This window comes from Aedes aegypti, chromosome 1 (genome assembly GCF_002204515.2).
Source record: "Aedes aegypti strain LVP_AGWG chromosome 1, AaegL5.0 Primary Assembly, whole genome shotgun sequence".
Taxonomy (NCBI): domain Eukaryota; kingdom Metazoa; phylum Arthropoda; class Insecta; order Diptera; family Culicidae; genus Aedes; species Aedes aegypti.
The window spans coordinates 90,004,584-90,024,042 of NC_035107.1; the positions used below are offsets into that span (position 1 = coordinate 90,004,584).

At 37.9% G+C, this 19,459-nt stretch overlaps 1 protein-coding gene across 5 annotated transcripts in view; it reads left to right on the top strand.

Annotated features, from left to right (window-relative positions):
• The window catches only part of LOC5574988 (glutamate receptor ionotropic, kainate 2), a 605,301-nt gene extending 589,695 nt beyond the window's left edge, over positions 1 to 15,606 (top strand). For 3 of the 5 annotated variants that reach the window (XM_021841975.1, XM_021841984.1, XM_021841970.1), the window contains 5 exons: positions 8,498 to 8,696; positions 8,752 to 8,983; positions 9,047 to 9,162; positions 9,229 to 9,385; positions 14,683 to 15,606. In XM_021841975.1, the coding sequence (XP_021697667.1) occupies positions 8,498 to 8,696; positions 8,752 to 8,983; positions 9,047 to 9,162; positions 9,229 to 9,385; positions 14,683 to 14,909 (931 nt within the window). In that variant the 3' untranslated portion in view covers positions 14,910 to 15,606. Of the gene's footprint in view, positions 1 to 8,497; positions 8,697 to 8,751; positions 8,984 to 9,046; positions 9,163 to 9,228; positions 9,386 to 13,684; positions 13,964 to 14,170; positions 14,451 to 14,682 lie in introns of those variants that run through there. The other 2 variants (XR_002499922.1, XM_021841991.1) reach the window with 2 other exon arrangements.
• The last annotated feature ends 3,853 nt before the right edge of the window (positions 15,607 to 19,459 follow it).

The following is a 19,459-nucleotide window of genomic DNA, read 5'->3' on the forward strand; positions in this document are numbered from 1 at the left end:
AAACAGAGATTGGATTGAGGAAGGGCTTCTTGGAACTCTAGAAACGCTAAAAATCTCTAGGAATATTTTTTTTCAGCATTTCATTGGTAATTCTTATAAGACCCTTTTCACCTCTGAAACATCAGGGCTCTTATCAGAATTATAATGATTCGTATCGATATCACAAAGATTCCCATCAATATTGAGTAGATATTTATCGACATTCAAAAGGTTCATACTAGCATTATAGATTTGCTCTGCTATCCCAATGGACCAGGAAATCAAATAATTCTCAATCACTTTTATAAAAATTCAAATATTGACATCAGAATACCAAAAATTCACACCACAATTTACAGGAATTCCAACGTAATCTCATAGATTCTTACAGAACTACTGTCTCAAAGATACCCACAAAATTCGAAAAGAGAAATAACTGGAATCTCATAGATTCCCACCCGTGTTCCACCAGTTTAGAAAGTTTTTACCAGATTTCTAATTTTAGAATCCCAGAGTAGCTTCAAAAATTCCATATTTACCACAACAAATAACACGAAAATTCCAAATTCCTACGGTAATCTTACAGAAACCTAAGTTTTTTGTTTCAAAATTATAAAATTCCTAAGGAAATCTTAACATCCTTCATTAAGGTTTGAAGAATGAGTTTTCATTATGGGATAATAAGTTTATAGTTACATTCCAGTACTGACGTGTTTGGAACGTTTTTCAAAATCTGTCCATAATTTCCATATAATCCTACATCGTCCTTTAAATCACCACCTAGAAAGCTGAAAATTTCACAGAACACTATTTTTAAGATAAGGATGGTAAGGAAGATATGGGAGATTGGATTTTCAAATTTTGAATCGCCCTAGTGCCACCAGATATTTCATATGAACAGTTTAAGTATCCACTAAGAATATTTTAAGATAGTTGCTTATGGGCTTCTTAGGTGCCAACTAACGGTCATTTGGTCATTGAATTTGTTAAAACAAATCAAAAAGTATTTTTCATAAACATTGTTGGGTATCTGTCAAAAATTTTCGCAGAAATCTTGGATTACTACTACAGATATCAGTCGAAGCCCTTATCAAAAATTTTGCTGATAGTTTGAGTGGAAACAGTGAAGAATTTTGAATATCGAATTTCTTCAATATTGCCAATAGTTCGCCAAGGGTCTCCCGAACATGTTCTTGTTGCAGTTGCAATAGAAAAATGTTGAATTTCCTATGGCAACGATGTTAGTTCTATTTTCAAGTTCACAGTGAAATAAAAAAAATCTTGTCAAGCCAGGGAGGTAAAAGTAGTTTTGTAATAGCTTACTGACAAAATTACGTAGCAAGTATATTATTAGCTGTTAAAAAACAGTATTATTTTAAATCTGAGCTTCACTACTAATGATTAGTTAAAAAAATTGCGCGGTGATAGAACACTTACATTTATTTATTTATTTATTTTAACAGAAATTTGGAAGAGGGAAAAACCCTTTTGAGTGATTTGCTTTTCCAAAATACTTCTCAAAAGGGCGCAAAACCTCTTCATCTTCTCGAAATACGTTATAAAATAAGTAAAACTAATACTAAAGGCTCAACCGGAAACAATCCATAACAGAGCCAATTTCTTGAAAGAAAAACATCGATCAGCAATAGTTGAACTCTGAAAAGAAAATTTGAAAGGCAGTATCAAATAATATAACGAATTTCATTTAAATATTCAAAAAGAATTTTCATCATAACAAGAGATTTACTACCAAGAATATCTCGAACCGATGTAGGTACAGAATGATTTAATTTTTGAAAACTATCAATAATTTTTCTCCTTGGCATAACATACGTCTGACAATATCACTTACATTTATTCATCAATCAAAAAAACGACATACCTATTTACCATGGCTTCTCAAAGTGTCCAAGAAGTCGTTATGGCCCTTACAGATTCTGAGATACCCGATTGGGAAACCCTGTTTGAGGTGAACCAAAAAAAATATATTTGTCACTATAATGGTGACGCAATGAATATAACGAATCTCATTTATTTTTTAATGAACAATCCAGCCTACCAGGCCAACAATGTCAAGCTTGATAATACTCCTCAATATCCAGAGTTCAGAAGCATGCTCTTGAGTAGCGTCTTTGCGAATCTATGACAAAAAGTCGAAAGGCAAAAGGTCGAAAGTCGACAAACCTTTTGTCTTTCGATCTTTTGTCATTTCGACCTTTTGTCTTTCGACCTTTTGTCCATAAACCCGTCTTTGCCTCTTTGTGAAGGGAAGGAAAAATACGAACTAGAGAGGCAACGAAAAGTGAGCAAGGAAGATGCGACACAAAACACAACGAAGGGAAATTCTATGAAAAAAAGATTGCCATCACAACTTTACGAGGCCTATTTGGTACGGGCGGGTCACTCAAGAGTTCTTTTGAAGTGTGAGTAAGGGCGAGCATAGGAGCAAGAGAGAAAGAGTGCCAGAAAAAAACCTCTCATTACAATGCACTCTTACTCGATTCGTTTGATGATTCGTGTAGTTAATGTTGATTTAAATTATGACTGCTCAGAAAAAAATCGAAATCGTATAATTTTTTCGTCGTGGAGGAGTTTATGTCAAGCCAGTTTACATGTACAGTGGTTCAGACTTGTTTAGCTGAGCTCAATTTCTCCTAAAATGGATTGGAAAATTGCAAGAGATTAATTGGACCAGAATATTTTTTGGTTTACGATTATATGATAACTAATACTTTGTTATGAGTAGGTGATGTAATATACTTACACTGGTGGGAAAAACGAGGAAGAAAACACAGATTTAGACAAATTTACAGGCTCAATTAAAAACCCTATGATTAAAAGAAAAAAGGTATAATTCAATCAAACTGAATTTTATGGTAAACTTCACATTTAGTAACAAAATAAAAACATTGGTTTACTATAATTTTGCATGTATTGGCGTATCAACAACTGAAATAAATGTTATGTCCTTCAATCATATTATTTCATGACTTATTTTGGAATGTTTTAGTGCAAATTTCATTCCATTTTCTTATAAGAAGCATTTACGATTATTGAGTCATGAAATCGACATACAGTGGTTAAACCACAGATAAGCATACGTAATACTGACGAAATTTCCATCGAACACGCATTCGACGATCATTTTAAATTCGCTGTGTTTCAAATCTCACAACCAGAGGCGCGCGTATCGTTTTTTTCGCGTTTGACGTTTCACACTACCACCATCTGTCGGTCTCGAAGCACCTTTTCGTGCAATATGCTCACCAGATGGTGTAAACTGCGCGATGGATTTTGAAGCAATTTGTTCTAAATGTAACGTCTGTTTGTCTGTTCTTACACTATCATGGGTCATCCACTATTATGGGTCATTTGCATTTGAATTACATGTGAAATAGAATGACTAACATTTGTGACTACACGCTCAAAAAAGCGTTCTGGAAAACGTGAACTGTCAAAAATACACCGCAAACTACCATGATTGGTCTCGTATACATGATCTAGTTCACGGTGTATTTTTGTTGTTGACGAGTTCACGCCTGCTGTTCACGGATACGAGAACGGATTTTTTTTCTGTGTAGGTAATCCATAATAGTGTGAGCAGTGTATCATTTTGTTCTGTTTAGACCCATTTCCCGTGTCACTAAAGTATTTTTACTAATTGCTCTAAATGAACAAATGAAAACCAATCAATTCAAACCCACAATTTCAAATTCTTTGTAGACTAGGTACTCAATGATGTTCCCTTAAAAAAACATTCATAAATTCGTGAAAAGCTGAACTAAGATGTGATTGCGCTAAACGAATGTCTAGCTCAAAAATGACATTTTCTGTGTTTTCTTGCAGTAAAGTGTATTAGTTATCATATAAACATGATTAATTTTTTTAATAGTAAAACTAAAATCTTTGCGAAAAACATTTGAAACTCTGCTGTGTTAGCAAATTCTAACACATTGTCTGTGATTTATCATAGAATTCAATTGAATTGAATGATCTTACGTATACTTGTCTGTAACTGTTCTATCGATTGTGCTACTTTTCCCCGAATGTTGTTTCCCCGAATGTCAGTTCCCCGAACGCCAGTTCCCCGAATGACCCGTTTCCCCGAATGCCATTTCCCCGAATGACCCGTTTCTCCGAAAAGTGTAGCAGTTCAAAAAGGTGCTATAATAGTTTTCAGTGGCAGGATGGTGAATAAAAAAAGAACGATAAGCAATCAAAAGAAGGAGGTACTTAGTCATTCTCGACTATACAAGTGTTGCCAAAAATGCTGAGGGCGGTAAAACTCGTAAGAACCGCCAATCAAATAAAGAAGGGTGCATATCAGATGACTAGTAGGTTCACCCCCCTGAAATGTATAAAGTTATGACAAATATGAGTGCCAAAAACTTTTCGGGGAAGTGGGCTATTCGGGAAAACGGGATTTTCGGGGAACTGACATTCAGGGAAGTGGCGTTCGGGGAAACGACATTCGGGGAACCGACATTCGGGGAAAAGTAGCACAACCGTTCTATCCCCCATTTGGTCTTAGACCGATTTTCAACGTGCCTGTGTACATCAGAAAGTGTTAAAAACCTCTACGAACGTTTTGTTAATTGCTGGAAACTTCTTACGATTCTCCTAGAAAATCTGTGTACTCGGTGAGCTCTTATTATGATTATGAAAAGATTATGAATCCGTAGGAAATCAATTTGAAATCCTGGTAACCCATTCAAAATTGATCAAACTTCCTTTGGAATACCTTAAATCATCTGACAGCTTATTGTTCCCATTCATAAATACATGGTTTATGATCTATTTCTTCGTCTATCTAGAAGTCATGCGGGTAATGCGGGATAACACTGATCAGTTATTTGGATATTTCCCAAAGAAAAATTGCTAATGATGCAAGTTTTATATTTTTACTGCCACCCATCACTCGTGACTTTAAATTGTTTTCTGAAAGTTTTAAGCATTAGAAAAACAATACATCAAAAGATTTTAGGTTTAGCTGATATGGGGGAACAGTCGTAACGCTAATATTGTGCACACAACGTACAACAGTTTAAGCGCCACTCCCGGGTTAGGGAGACTGCTGACGCTTTTCACAGGTCGGGCTATGAGACTCTCGACGTAAAAATACGGTTCCTTTGATTGTATTATTTTTGCTGCACTGTGAGCAAATGCCACAATTGTACAGTCAAAAGGAATTGTGTTCACTAGTTTGGGCTGAATTTTGATGACGAATAATGAATTTTAAGAGAAATGAGTATATATCATGCTGAAGGAATGGAGGGATGCCCGTTGATCTATATATTCTAGTAAAACATTTTATTACAGCGTTGATATGTTGTGTTTTGACCAGTCACTTTATCACAGTCAGCCGTAAGTTGTGAGACGAATCTGGAAACTGTGACAGAAATGAAAACAATACGACGGATTGAGAATACGGCAAGATGCATTTTCTATGCATTATTTCCAAAAAGAGATCAAGATTTATCAAAATCTTATTGTACAATGCTGCTGGTTTGTATCAGCATCATTCACTGCAATACTGGGAAAATTGCAGTTCTCACTGATCAATGCTTAATACGATGGATACTAGCACATCACCCTATCGGAATAAAAAATTAAAGTTAAACGAGTGTAAACACCAATCAATTTAGTGAAATAAGCGGTAATTGTCTTTAAAAAAAAAAACAAACTGTAGTTCGTAGACACAACAGTCAATTTGGACAAATTGAGATGTAGAATTGTGAAAAATAATGGAATCGTTCTGGTGGGCTTCGATCCCACGACTCCTAATTGGCTAGACTGGGCGCGTTAACCAACTACGCCACAGAACGGGTAACAATTCTGCAGCGCAATCGGCCAACCTGAAACCGTCACGACTCCACATCTCCTTCGGCTCTATTAGATGCCCAATTCGACTCTCCTAAGCGTGCTTACGAACAACAGTGAGAGATATTATTTTTAGCGTAGCACTGTTGCCTTGTTTCCACCATACTACTCACAAGCCAACGTTGGCCCTATGACATGGTTAGAAGGTATCTGTCCAGCTTTCGACGTGATCAATAGCTTAGCGCGCCTACGTTCTTTTTCAGCGTAGAACTGACGTCGAAACTCGAAACGAGAATTCCTGCTGGCTACGCTCGTCTGCGTGACTAAAACATCGGGATTGACACACGCGTTGGGCAATTGATTGACACACAGCTTGTGTCGAGGTAAAGAACAAGACTTGCACTCTGAAGATGAAAGTTCAAATCTGATTCGGCCGGAAACGTTTAATTTGACTTTTCTTTTTTCAAATCATAACATTCAACGTCGAATTGAAAAATTATTACTTTGATTTTTTCAAGGTTGAATAGTAGTGCAAAACCAAGAACTCTTGAAACTTACATTAAATCGATATAAAATCGTAAAATTTAAACCAAAATATGTCTCATTCAAATGTTTAAGTCCTATTTATTGAATGCTAAATGGATGGATTAAGTCTTGAAAAAGTTTAACAAATCAAATTTACTAGAGACACATAAATTGATGTTTGAGCTACGCAAAAATGTTGTTGTTGTTCCGCTGTGTTATCAAATCTCGCGTTCAGCACGATAAGGGCAAAAAACGCAGTGATCAACGTTTTTTTTCATAGATTTCCGTTTTTTCGATAATAATTTGGCCAGCTAATAGTATTTGACAGTGGAAAATCTCACCACCATTTTTCGTAATGTATTGTTATTTCTAACGAAAATCAACTTAATACCGCGTAATATTTCAAGTAGAAGCACAATCATTGCAGGAACGCCGCTTCGATTGTTTCAAATAACGGTCATAAAGCCGATAGATCCAAAAATCACCATTAAAATTAGGAAAAATCTGTGAGCGATCCTGTATCTGTCCATGCAACTTGTTGAAAACCAGTAATATTTTTTGAGGAGAAAAAAAATAAAAATGAACACAAGATATCGAAGTTAAACCATTACGAATAACCCTTGAAAATGAAAAATGGTCAAACTAACGGGGGTATTTGACCTTACAAAAAAAATCCTAAAAATATTATTTATTATATTATACATTCATGATACATCAAGAATAACAATATAATGCAACACAAATTCACCTTTGGGAACACTTTGGAATTCCTAAAAAAAAAAATTAAAACTGCTACAGAAGCACATTCTCTGATAACCCTTAGGTGAATCTTCATACTTCCTTTGGAATCCCTAGGATTATCTTCTTCTTCTTCTTTCTGGCGTTACGTCTCCACTGGGACAGAGCCTGCTTCTCAGCTTAGTGTTCTTATGAGCACTTCCACCGTTATTCACTGAGAGCTTACTATGCCAATGACCATTTTTGCATGTGTATATCGTGTGGCAGGGTAGAGTATCTTCGTGCCCTGGGAAGTCGAGAAAATTCCCAACCCGAAAAGATCCTCGACCGGTGGGATTCGAACCCACGACCCTCAGCTTGGTCATGCTGAATAGCTGCGCGTTTACCGCTACGGCTATCTGGGCCCCTAGGATTATCTGGGAACTTTATTTTCCTCTCCAAGAACACGTGTTTTCTGATCATTTTTTGTTCCATTGTTCTTAAAGCTCATCTGTTTAAAGATTTTTGAGTTTTGTTTTTTTTTTTCAAGTAATTTCTCATATTTCTTATACAGTGTTTGGATAAATTGTTATTTGAATCCATCGTTTGTTATAGATAGTATATGATTCACACAATAAATTCAATAACACAGCGTAGCAAAAATGATATTTTTGCGTGTCTCAAGAATCAAATTATGTGTCTCTAGTAGATTTGGGGTTTCTGAGTCTGATGCCGTTCTCAGAAATGTTCCAGCACGTCACAATTTTTTGTTACAGGTCGCCAAAGTTGCATAAAACACTGGTTTCCATGATGTTTACATAAAATTTGAAGTATGTTTTATCAAAAATTTTAATGATCTAATCCACAAAGTATACAAAACAGGACTTTAACTTTTGTTCCAGATATAATTTGGTTGAAATGGCACGATTAAATTTAGAATAAATCGATTTTTTCGACATGCTTGCAGTCTTCATACAAAATTCATCGTTTCTCTTATATGGCAATATACAATACTTTTCTAAATCATTAAAAAACAACTTTCCTCCATTGAATGTATTATGAACTTTGTTGATAAGTATTATTTAAGACATGAGGTTTGTATTCTGTGCATACAAGTTGGCTAAAATAGTCAAATTTAGCATTTTCAACAGCCAATATCTAAAAAACTAGACGTGCTATGATATTTTTGAAAACGGCAATGGATTCAGCAACCCTTAATTAAGTCAATAGTGGTATTTTGGTGCTTGAGACAAAAACGTGTTCGCAGTGTAATCAATAATCGGAACGTTCAATTTCATGGGGTATAAATTTCCAGCCTTTCTTGACCGACTCTCCAAGATAATACCTAATTTCTTCTCCTTCAATGTACGAATCACCACATTATCAGCAAAATAGTAACGCATTTTCTCGCTTCTCTCCCAACTTCTCTCCATTTCAAAACGTCCGCACAACCAAGGGCTGTCTCCACCCGGATGGTCGCCGGAATGTGGTGGTTCTTCACGCTGATCATGATCAGCTCGTACACTGCCAACCTGGCGGCGTTCCTCACCGTTGAACGCATGGATTCGCCAATCGAGAGCGCCGAAGATCTGGCCAAGCAGACCAAGATCAAGTACGGAGCGTTGCGTGGCGGTAGCACAGCTGCTTTCTTCCGGGTAAGTTCTGCAACAATCGCTGGAGACCGGACCATCAATTTTGAACCTTCAACAGGATTCAAACTTCTCCACGTACCAACGGATGTGGTCCTTCATGGAGTCGACCCGGCCGTCCGTTTTCACGGCAAGCAACATCGAAGGCGTTGAACGCGTCGTCAAGGGCAAGGGAAGCTACGCGTTCCTAATGGAGTCCACCTCGATCGAGTACGTCATCGAACGGAACTGCGAACTGACCCAGGTCGGAGGAATGCTCGATTCTAAAGGATACGGTATTGCGATGCCACCGAGTAAGTTGAAGTGAAGAAGACGTTGAAAGGCAGAGCGTTCCATGGTGTTTTTCGGTATTACAGATTCTCCATTTCGCACTGCCATCAGTGGTGCCGTCCTGAAGCTTCAAGAGGAGGGTAAGCTACACATTCTGAAAACTCGCTGGTGGAAGGAGAAACGAGGCGGAGGATCATGCAGGGTAATTTTCATCAAACACTTTTGTGAAAAAATGCAAAGTATGATCGATAATCTCTTTCATTGACAGGATGAAACGTCAAAGTCCAGTTCTACCGCGAACGAGCTTGGGCTAGCCAACGTGGGAGGAGTCTTTGTCGTACTGATGGGTGGAATGGGCGTGGCTTGCGTGATTGCAGTGTGCGAGTTTGTTTGGAAGTCCCGAAAAGTGGCCGTCGAGGAGCGGGTAAGTAAAAACGCTCTGAACCGCGATCAGCTAGTCTTCTAAATGATGTCAACCGAACCGACAGGGTACTTTTCGCAAAAATGATAATTAATACTGTTAATGTACCAAATGCATACCATACCTCGTAGAATTTTTAACGTATCTCACCTTCTTGAATAAATAAAAATGATTAAACTGCTTATATGTACGATCCATTTTCAAAAATTTTGGATAACCCCTACGTTTGTTTCTGAACAACTTTTGATGATCTTTTTATCTTATTTTATCTCTCACAATAAGCGAAAGTAAAATGGAATGATTTGGCAACAGATCAGCATTGCTTAGTTTGCTCGGTGCGAGAATAATATTGTAACACAGACATGTCTTCCTCATTGCTAAAAACTATAAGGGTACATCCCTATGGGGTTGTACGAACTGGTGACGTAGGACCACGATGGTTAATTTAACTGAATTTGATGTCGTTCTTGTTGCTCGTTTTGACTTCATACTGTTTTCAGTGCTCGAAACTTTCGTAAATATTTATGCATATAACGATTTACAGCCAATTTTACGTTTAATCATGACCCAAATATACATTATCTTTATCCGATGAATTCGTCATATTTATTTATGAAAATGTGAAATTTCACTTCAGGTTGTATGATCATTTTGAAATTATATTAGTAACCTCCTATGATATATATGGTAGCATTGGAAAGAACAGTAGTGATTGAGGCTTGTTCAGCATGCTGAAGTAAAATCTAAGTAATTCTAATTAAAGAATGTTTAACAGTTATGTGTCTATAGGAAGTTATTCGAGGATTATAATGAAAGCTTCAGTCATCGCTTTGTTGATCTTATGGTTTGAGAGAAATATTATTCATTGCTTGGCAATGTGATAAATGAAGTCGGAAATATTACTCTGTTAACTCTCTTACACACATTTGGTGGCTGAAAAGAGCCAAAGTCTTTGTTAGCTCGGATGCTGTCATAGATGAATCGCACTACAGGATGTTATCAGTTGATTGCCATGGTTAAATAAAGAATCCCCAACGCAAGTGTAGAAATTTGTATAAGTTCTCTGCTTATAAGACGAACCAGTTGAATGTTTTGTGGTGTGGATGGCACACATCAGCAACAGGTATTAGATCACACGGCTGAAGTCAAAATCTGAAAACGTAGCTTAAGTTTGAAATCCTGAGCGCTACCACAAGCCGGACGCTCGATTTGTCTAATGAAAGTAGTAATGATGCCTAACGGGCTTGATTCTTGACTGCACCACAGATGAGTTTATCACGAGCCGAAATCTCATAAACCAGATGCTGATCAACAGCTCAGCTACGAGGTGCCCCTCGCTAAGCAGGTTCGGAGGAGCTCTTACCAGCTCGAAAGCGAAAATGGAATGAAACCGAATCCGGTGAAGGAAGCATGCTTTAAACCCTTAGATTAGCAGATGATGCTCCTCCCATACATGCTCTTCTCTTCTAATCGACCAATCTGGAAAATGGGTATGTGCCAATAATGTGTTGGGCTAAGAATTACTTGAAAATTTCGGAAATTGTTAATGCGTGAGAAATTGATCGAACATGAATGAGTTGGAATGCTTGACATTTACTAATTATTCTCTAGTTAGCTATTGATAATCAATAGTTTTCTTTAGTATGAAGGTGAATTTCTGATTAATGGGTGCCAAAATGATGAAAATTGTTCAATCAGAATTTCTCTTGAAAACCATTCTAAATATGTCGCAATTTTGTTACATGTGATAATTTTCATAATCGAAATGCTCCCGTATATGGCTCCATATGGCAAATCAAAGACACTGTTGGAAATGCCACTCTAGTTTACAATCGTTGTGAAATGTTTAGCACTCACCCCGACGGCACAGCAGCAGCGTCCAAGAATAGTCTCAAATTGTCGTGCCATCAATTATTCATGACAAATTAAATTTTGTACGAAACTGTGAGATTGATTGAGGAATATAAGATGTAATAAGGTCGGAAATATTATTCTTTCAACTCTTTTCCACAAATTTGATGGCCCTGAAAAGGGCCGATGGCTTTCTTAGCCTTGATGTGGTCACAGATAAATAGCACTGCGGGATTGATCAGTTGATTGCCATGGTCCGTGGATGGCGCACAACAGCAACGGGTATTGGATCACCGGGCACAAGGCGAAATCTGGAAACGTTGCTCACTCTTGAAATCTTGAGCGATTTCATAAGTCCGACGCTTGATTCGCTGCTCTTTTCTTTTCGGATCAGCAACTCTGGGGGCTTCTGGTATTTGGCTCCTAACGGGCTTGTTTCTTGACCACCGATCACCAGACTCTGGATCGCTAGCTTGAAGGTCAGCAGGTGCGGACGTCGCTGCACAGGATCGGAGGAGCTCTTGCCAGCTCGGAAGTAGAAACGGAATGAAACCGAATCCAACGAAGGAAGCATGCTATATACCCTTAGATTAGCAAATTGTGCTCCTCCCATTCGTGCTCTTCTCTTCTAGTCGACCAATCTGGAAAATGGGTATGTGCCAAAATTATGAAAATTGTTCAGTGGGATTTTTTTTTCAAAAGCATTCTAAACATGTCGCAATTTTGTTACATGTGATCATTTTCGCAATCGAAGTGTTCTCATAAAATATGGCAAATCAAAGACACTGTCGGAAATTCCACTCTAGTTTACAATCGTTGAGAAATGTTGAGCACTCACCCCGACGGCACTGCAGCAGCGTCCACGAATAGTCTCAAATTGTCGTGCCAATTATTCATAACAAATTAAATTTTGTACGAATCTGCGAGATTAATTGAGGAATACAAGATGCAATAAGGTCGGAAATATTATTCTCTCAACTCTTTTCCACAAATTTGATGGCCCTGACAAGGGCCGATGGCTTTCTTAGCCACGATACGGTCACAGATAAATAGCACTACGGGATGTTATCAGTTGATTGCCATGGTCAAACGGGGAATTTGCTTATACGATGAACCAGCTGAATGGTTCGTGACGTGGATGGCGCACAACAGCAACGGGTATTGGATCCCCGGGCACAAGTCGAAATCTGGAAACGATGCTCACTCTTGAAATCTTGAGCGATTTCACTAGTCCGAGGCTCGATTAGCAGCAGCTCCTCGGATCAGCAACTCTGGGGGCTTCTGGTATTTGGATCCTAATGGGCTTGCTTCTTGACCACCGATGCTGAATGTATCACGAGTCAAAATCTGGGAGCGCGGATAAATTTGCGGCGGCGATGACGATGGCTTGGACGCTTCTCCGAGCGGCAGTAGTCCATCGCTCGGAGAAGCGCCCAAGCCATCGTCATCGCCGCCGCAAATCAATCTTGCGTCTTCCTCTTCCGACGACACAAATTGAACTGTGACGCGGGTGCAAAAGCAAAGCGAGAATGATTCGCCCGATCGTGTTCACAGTCCGACCGCAAAAAGAAGACTGAGGGAAGAAGCAGGGACCCGTTTGCTTTTATAGTGGGAAGCGATACCGTCGAATACTGCTCGATCGTGATTGGTTGGATAAGAAAGGGGTCAACATTTATCAAATTTTCAATAGTTCAACAACAAAATTCACTTATCGGATATATTATTATCGATGCGTAGACACATTTCTGATCGAATGATACTAAAATCGTAATAATTGGTTCATAAACAACTGAGTTATTAACGTTCAAAATCTCCCCCAATTTCGTTACATGTCTCATTTTCCGTACTTTTAAAGTGCACCCCAATATAGAAAACAAAGACGTAGTCCACGTCAAAAACCTAACGAATTAAAACTATTTCAGCCTAAAGCTAACTCCGAAATTAAGTGAGAGTTTGTTTAAAAAGAGGTACGAAACATAAACATGAAACATGAAAAAACTTTATAAAAGAATGTATGGAGAATTTTTAATTACTTCAAAACCGAGGTTAGCTCCGAAAAATACACCCTAATTCAGAAAAAAAATGGAATTTTCGAAAAATCGACCATATTTTCAACAAGATTACCGCTTCTAATGAGAACGTGAAGTACGTTCAAAATTCCGCGAGGTACGCTATGGTACGCAGTTGGTACACTCATGATAAGTTTTCATTTTTGAGTAAACTATCCTTTCGGATAGATTGACATTTCTAAACAACCAATTGTGAAATCGATCATCTCTCATGTGGCTTTTCCCATCCCGTGTCTTTCTCTCTGTTTTACTCTCATTTTCTCCATCTCATGTGCGTCCGATATGCGTGTCCTGTTTGGTTTTCCGCTACCATTGTCTTCCTTTCCGTCCATACCCTTCCGCTCCCTGATCGCACTTTTGTGTCTCTCAAAATCCCTATCCAGGAGCCATATCAGAAAAAGCACCCCAAAGAGTGTAGATTCGAGTGAAGCCACGAAACATTTCGGTCAAAATTTTACGCAATTCGCCACGAATACGACGATAGTCTGGACCAAATCGCCACAAACAAAAACAGCTTTTTAGTTTGCAAACAGACTGCTAAACAACAAATCAAGGTTGTGCATTCCTGACCCTCCCAGATCCCGTCAATAAATAAAAAACGCAGACTCAAACAAGATGGTGATCGTTGCTTCGGTTCTGATTTTTAAGTTTATCACTTGCCCGTAGGTTAAATTTAAACGAATACATAGGGAAAATAGTTCGAACAAGATGTAAATAAGAAACTGACAATTAAGATTTATTTGTTTTTATCTTTTGCAACCATTGGTATAATTCTAACACAGAAAATCAGTTCCCTAAGAAAACACAAACGTTTCATTTATCCACCCTTCGTTACAACCTGTACAACTTTTTCGAATCTTTTGCTACAGAAACAACAGCTATATTAGAAAGAGACCGCGTGAGTTCAACAAAACAACGTATACATTCGAAATCAGACTCCCATACAAATCAAATCCAACACGCAACAAAAAATAAAACAAAATAACCGCTCGCTCCCCCCTCAAATCAAAACCAAGTCCAAACACGAATTCCAAAATGTATTGTGTGGCGATTTTTCTTCTCTTCTCATCGCGACAATGCAATGAACACGCACGCACCCATACCCCCCGAAACATGCATTCGAATGTCAACGACGATCACAACGAACAATGACCGAAAACAAAAATGGCGACTCTTCGTGGGATGACGTGGTGCGACTTGGATGGATTTTTCTGATATTTTAACAGGAGGTAAGTTGCATTTAATTACATAATGTTATCAATAGGACGTGGTAGTCATTTGATATCTGGCAACTTTATATACGAAATAATAATGAAAAATCTATTATGAAGCCATCAACTCTATTTCTTGCAATAACATGTTTTCCCACTTCCATTCCTACAGATCTCCCTCTGCTCGGAGATGGCCTCCGAACTGCGATTCGCTCTCAAGCGCAACCGATCGGCCACAAAAGTAGCATCCGGCAACAGCCACAACAACACTCTTCGTACGTCCACCAGTTCCCGAGCATCGCCGAAAGATTCCGAACCCTCCTCCGAGCATCGGTTCCACCCACTTGGGCCACCTTACGCGCAGTACGAATTCGATCCGAAAGCAGTTGGACAATAACTTCGACGCCCTGCGTGATCTTGTATTAAACACTTCCCGAGGTATAACAATTGTATATTGAATGTAGTTGTCGAATTAATAGTCTTTTCCACTGAGAAATCGTACGCCACGTTGACTCCTAGTCCCATTCCGAAGATTGATAATTCAACTTTTCGCATACGAAATGAGAAGAGCATTGCCTTCGATGCATTTTGAAATCAGAAATTCGTTTTGTTTTTATGAATAAAAGATTGATCATAAGACTCAATGTAAATGTATACTAACTTTCTCCAAAAAACGTGTAATATAAGTTGAATCGGATCATTCAAAGCAATACATTTAAGTGAAATTTGACGAAAAATGTAAAAGACACAATTTAGCAAACTGTTGATTGAAGTTTTCCAACACAAATCAAGTGAGGCTTTGTTTTCTACTCAAAAAAAAACATCAAACCAAAATCCCCATCAATCAATGTAATTATCAAAGATCCTAAATGTTTACGAGCATAAACACTTTTTCGCAGTTCATACAATCTTCCAGAGAGAGAAAACATTCGAAAGAAAACGAAAATATTACACCCATTGTAGAAAACCTGCTAGCACATTTACACAAACCTAGAGAAAGATGGAAACGGTCGAAGCAAAACAACAGCGAGAAGAAAACAACTACAAAGAATCGATAATAAAGAGTAAACATTTTTTCGAATTTGTAAACAAAATGCTCAAATGGTTTCCCACTGCTGTCTTGATATTGATCTGAAATGTACCGAATATCCATTCACCTTTACGCCGCAAGCAACATCATCAAGCAAGCTCCCACTACTGGGGGGAGGGACACCGAGAGAAACCCCTTTGGAATCACCGCCGTCGCTTTGGGTGCAACAGCTAAGAAAGAGATCGTAAAGATTTCCCATCGCTGCACAGTGGTCGAATAAAACTTTGAAAAACTTCCTAAAATTGCTTTTTGTAATTTCTCATCGTAATAGGCTGTTTTTCATCTCAAAAATCTGTCCCAGATTTTAAAATATTCATTTCAACATATGGATTTTACTTTCAGCATCAGTAACGGTAAAAAAATATAGTTGTCAATCGAATTGATGGAAAACCTTTGAGGTTTTGTCCAATTTTAGTACGAAGGCACGCCACTGTGCGTTAAGCTTTTTGTATACATTTCTCACCGTTTTGGAGTCGATTTACGGCTTCGGCGACGGGACAATAAAAGTCGGACCCCGCCTGGAGACCGAGATTTTATGATGGAACGACGACGGTAAAGGTAATCTGCCAGAGATTAGGGTGCTAAAGTATGAACCCGTACAAACAACAGAGTGCTTTGATGGGTTGTCAAGCTTCGGGTTCGGGTAAGTGACGGTGATGGACGACGACGGTGCGCCTCCTTTGATTTGTATGGAATCCGCTCGTACCTTAGAGTAATGGTCATTCATCATCGATGGAGGCGCGTGGTGGTTGATTTTGATTGATGGATTTATTAGTGTCCATCTTTTATCGAGATGACTGATTTGGATTGTATTTTTTCTTGTGAGAGAATATAGATATAGAAATCGATAGATATATTCTTCTATTTATAGCGTTTCAACAGACAGAGATATTTTTTGTAAGAGTGATTTTTTCACACGGTTTCATCTCTGTTACTTTTGATCAAACAAAAAATTGGCATGTCACAAATTCCGACAGACAGTTAAGTGTATCTTCTTTTGTTTGCTACTAGAATCAAAATAATCCGTTAGAAACCAATAAGACTTTTCTAAAAACCAAATAAACAACTTTATAGTTAACTATTATTATATTGAAGATACTCCGTTTACCACAGAAACGTTAGGACAAATTAATGGTTACCATGGTTCTCCAACTCGATATCGAGATACAGTCGCCTCTCCACATCTCGATATCGAAGGGACCATCGAGATAGGGAGAGATCGAGACATAGAACAATGTTTTATAGGATACTAGATGGAAAATCACTCCGTTACCAGGAAAATCAAAAACAAACAGACGTCATTTTGTCTTTGCAAATTGTTTTGAATCCCTAAAATCCAGTCTAGTTACCTTGATAATGGGCATATCGACATACGGAGATAAATAATTGAAATCCGTTTGTATGAAAATTGGTCCAATCTCAACCCTTCGAAGGGGTGACCTTAAACCCAACAAACATGAATTGATACACAAAAAGAACAAATTAAAATAATCGTCTTCCACGCAAGTTTTCTGGAGCATTCCAATAAAAATATCACCCCCTAGGCCCACTCTATTTCCACAGTTGAGGAATGGATGAGGTCTAGGAAAATAGGAACCGCAAGTACGAGCAACGGGCACTTGTCTTGGCGGATATTGCACCATAGAGTCCAAGCGATCCTTTAGCCATCTTGGGTTAATGTTCGATGACAAGCTCAGCTCCGCTGACCACGTTGAATATGTCTATAAAGCTATATCGGCGCTTTCGAGGATGACGATAAACGGATCTACATTGGTTGCCAGCAAACGCAAGCTCCTGGTAGGCTTAGCACTTTTCATATTGAGTTTCAGAGGATCAATCTAGTCAAAAGCACTAAGAATGAGCAGAAACCTAAAGCGGTTGGAAAGCACATATAGAATCAAGTGTTTAAGAGTAACTAGCAAGCGCATGCTGAACGGTGTCTGAAAAGGCCGTTTGCATCAACGCCGAGATGACGCCATAAGGAATCCGCAACGCGTGTAAAGAGACAACGCTTAGAGGTTGGCAGCAGGATTGGGAAAACTCTACTTAAGGCAGATGGACCCATAAGTTGATTGCTGGGGACAATGGAAATTCGCGATTTCGCAAACATTTTCAAAATAAGATCTCTCAATTGGACCCTAGCTCTAAGCTTTTTTGGAAATTATCTAAAATTTTGAAAAAAAAACCTCAGAAGCCAATACCGGCATTGAAAGAGGAAAACAAATTATTACTAACTAATTGCGAAAAAGCTCAAAAACTTGCTATGCAGTTTGAAAGTGCGCACAATTTTAATTTAGGACTTACTAGTCCAATTGTAAATCAAGTTACTTAGGAGTTCGAAAATATTCTCAATCAAGAGAACGTTTTCGAAAATGCCTGGGAGACTGATTTGGAAGAAGTGAGAACTATTATTAAAAAATTCAAAAATATGAAAGCTCCGATGATGGAATTTTCTACATCCTCATCAAGAAGCTTCCAGAAAGTAGCTTATCATTTTAGTTGATATATTTAACAAATGTTTTCAATTAGCATATTTTCCTGACAAATGGAAAAATGCTAAGGTTGTTCCAATTTTAAAACCAGACAAAAATCCTGCAGAAGCTTCTAGCTATCGTCCAATCAGTTTGCTTTCCTCCATCAGTAAACTTTTTGAAAAGGTTATTTTGAACAGAATGATGGCCCACATCAACGAAAATTCAATTTTTGCCAATGAACAGTTCGGATTCCGCCATGGACATTCAACCACTCATCAACTTTTACGTGTAACAAATTTGATCCGTTCCAACAAATCTACTCTACTGGTCTTGCTCTTCTAGACATAGAAAAAGCATTCGACAGTGTTTGGCATGAAGGTTTGATTGTAAAATTGAAAAACTTTAATTTTCCAACATACATTGTTAGAATAATTCAAAGTTATCTGTCAAATCGTACACTTCAGGTTAATTATCAGAACTCCAGATCTGAAAGACTTCCTGTAAGAGCTGGTGTTCCTCAAGGCAGCATTTTGGGACCAATATTATACAATATTTTCACATCTGACTTACCTGAGTTACCTCAGGGATGTCAAAAATCTTTGTTTCCGGATGACACAGGCCTCTCCGCCAAAGGACGAAGACTGCGTGTCATCTGTAGTAGATTGCAAAAAAGTTTGGATATTTTTTCTTCATACTTGCAAAAATGAAAAATTTCTCCTAATGCTTCCAAAACTCAACTAATAACTAGCTGTTGTAATACCAAAAAGAGCTTTCTGCAGAGAATTCAGAATAAAATTTTGAAAATGATTCTGAAGTTTCCTCCCTGGTATAGTACCAATGAGTTACATAGAATATCCAATGTTGAAACATTGGAACAAATGTCAAATAAAATAATTAATAATTTCAGACAAAAATCGTTACAATCTTCTATTGCCACGATTGATGCGTTATATGTTTAGGTTAAGTAAATTCAAAGCGTTTTTTTATCTCTTATAAGCAGGAGAAATCAACTCACCTGTAAAAAAAACTGAACTGCTACGGCAAATTAAATGTAATATGTTGTTAACAAAATGTTAATAAAATCTTAAATTTGTTTAACCAAATAAGGATGATAATGTTGTCTAATAACACAGAACACCTAGTTATAAGAAATGAATGTAATGTTTGGAATGATTAAAAAAAAGGTCATTTTAAATGGGAATGTAGGAAATTTGTCGACTCATTCAGATAAGGAATTTCTTTACTTCTCTTGAGCGAAACAGCATACTTAGCTTTATGCTCAAAATGCTTGAGAAAATTCACTACCAAAATAGATCTGCTAGTATACCGAAGTTAGAACCCACTCGCCTTCTACGTGGTCTAGCTCAACAGCTCAAATACGCA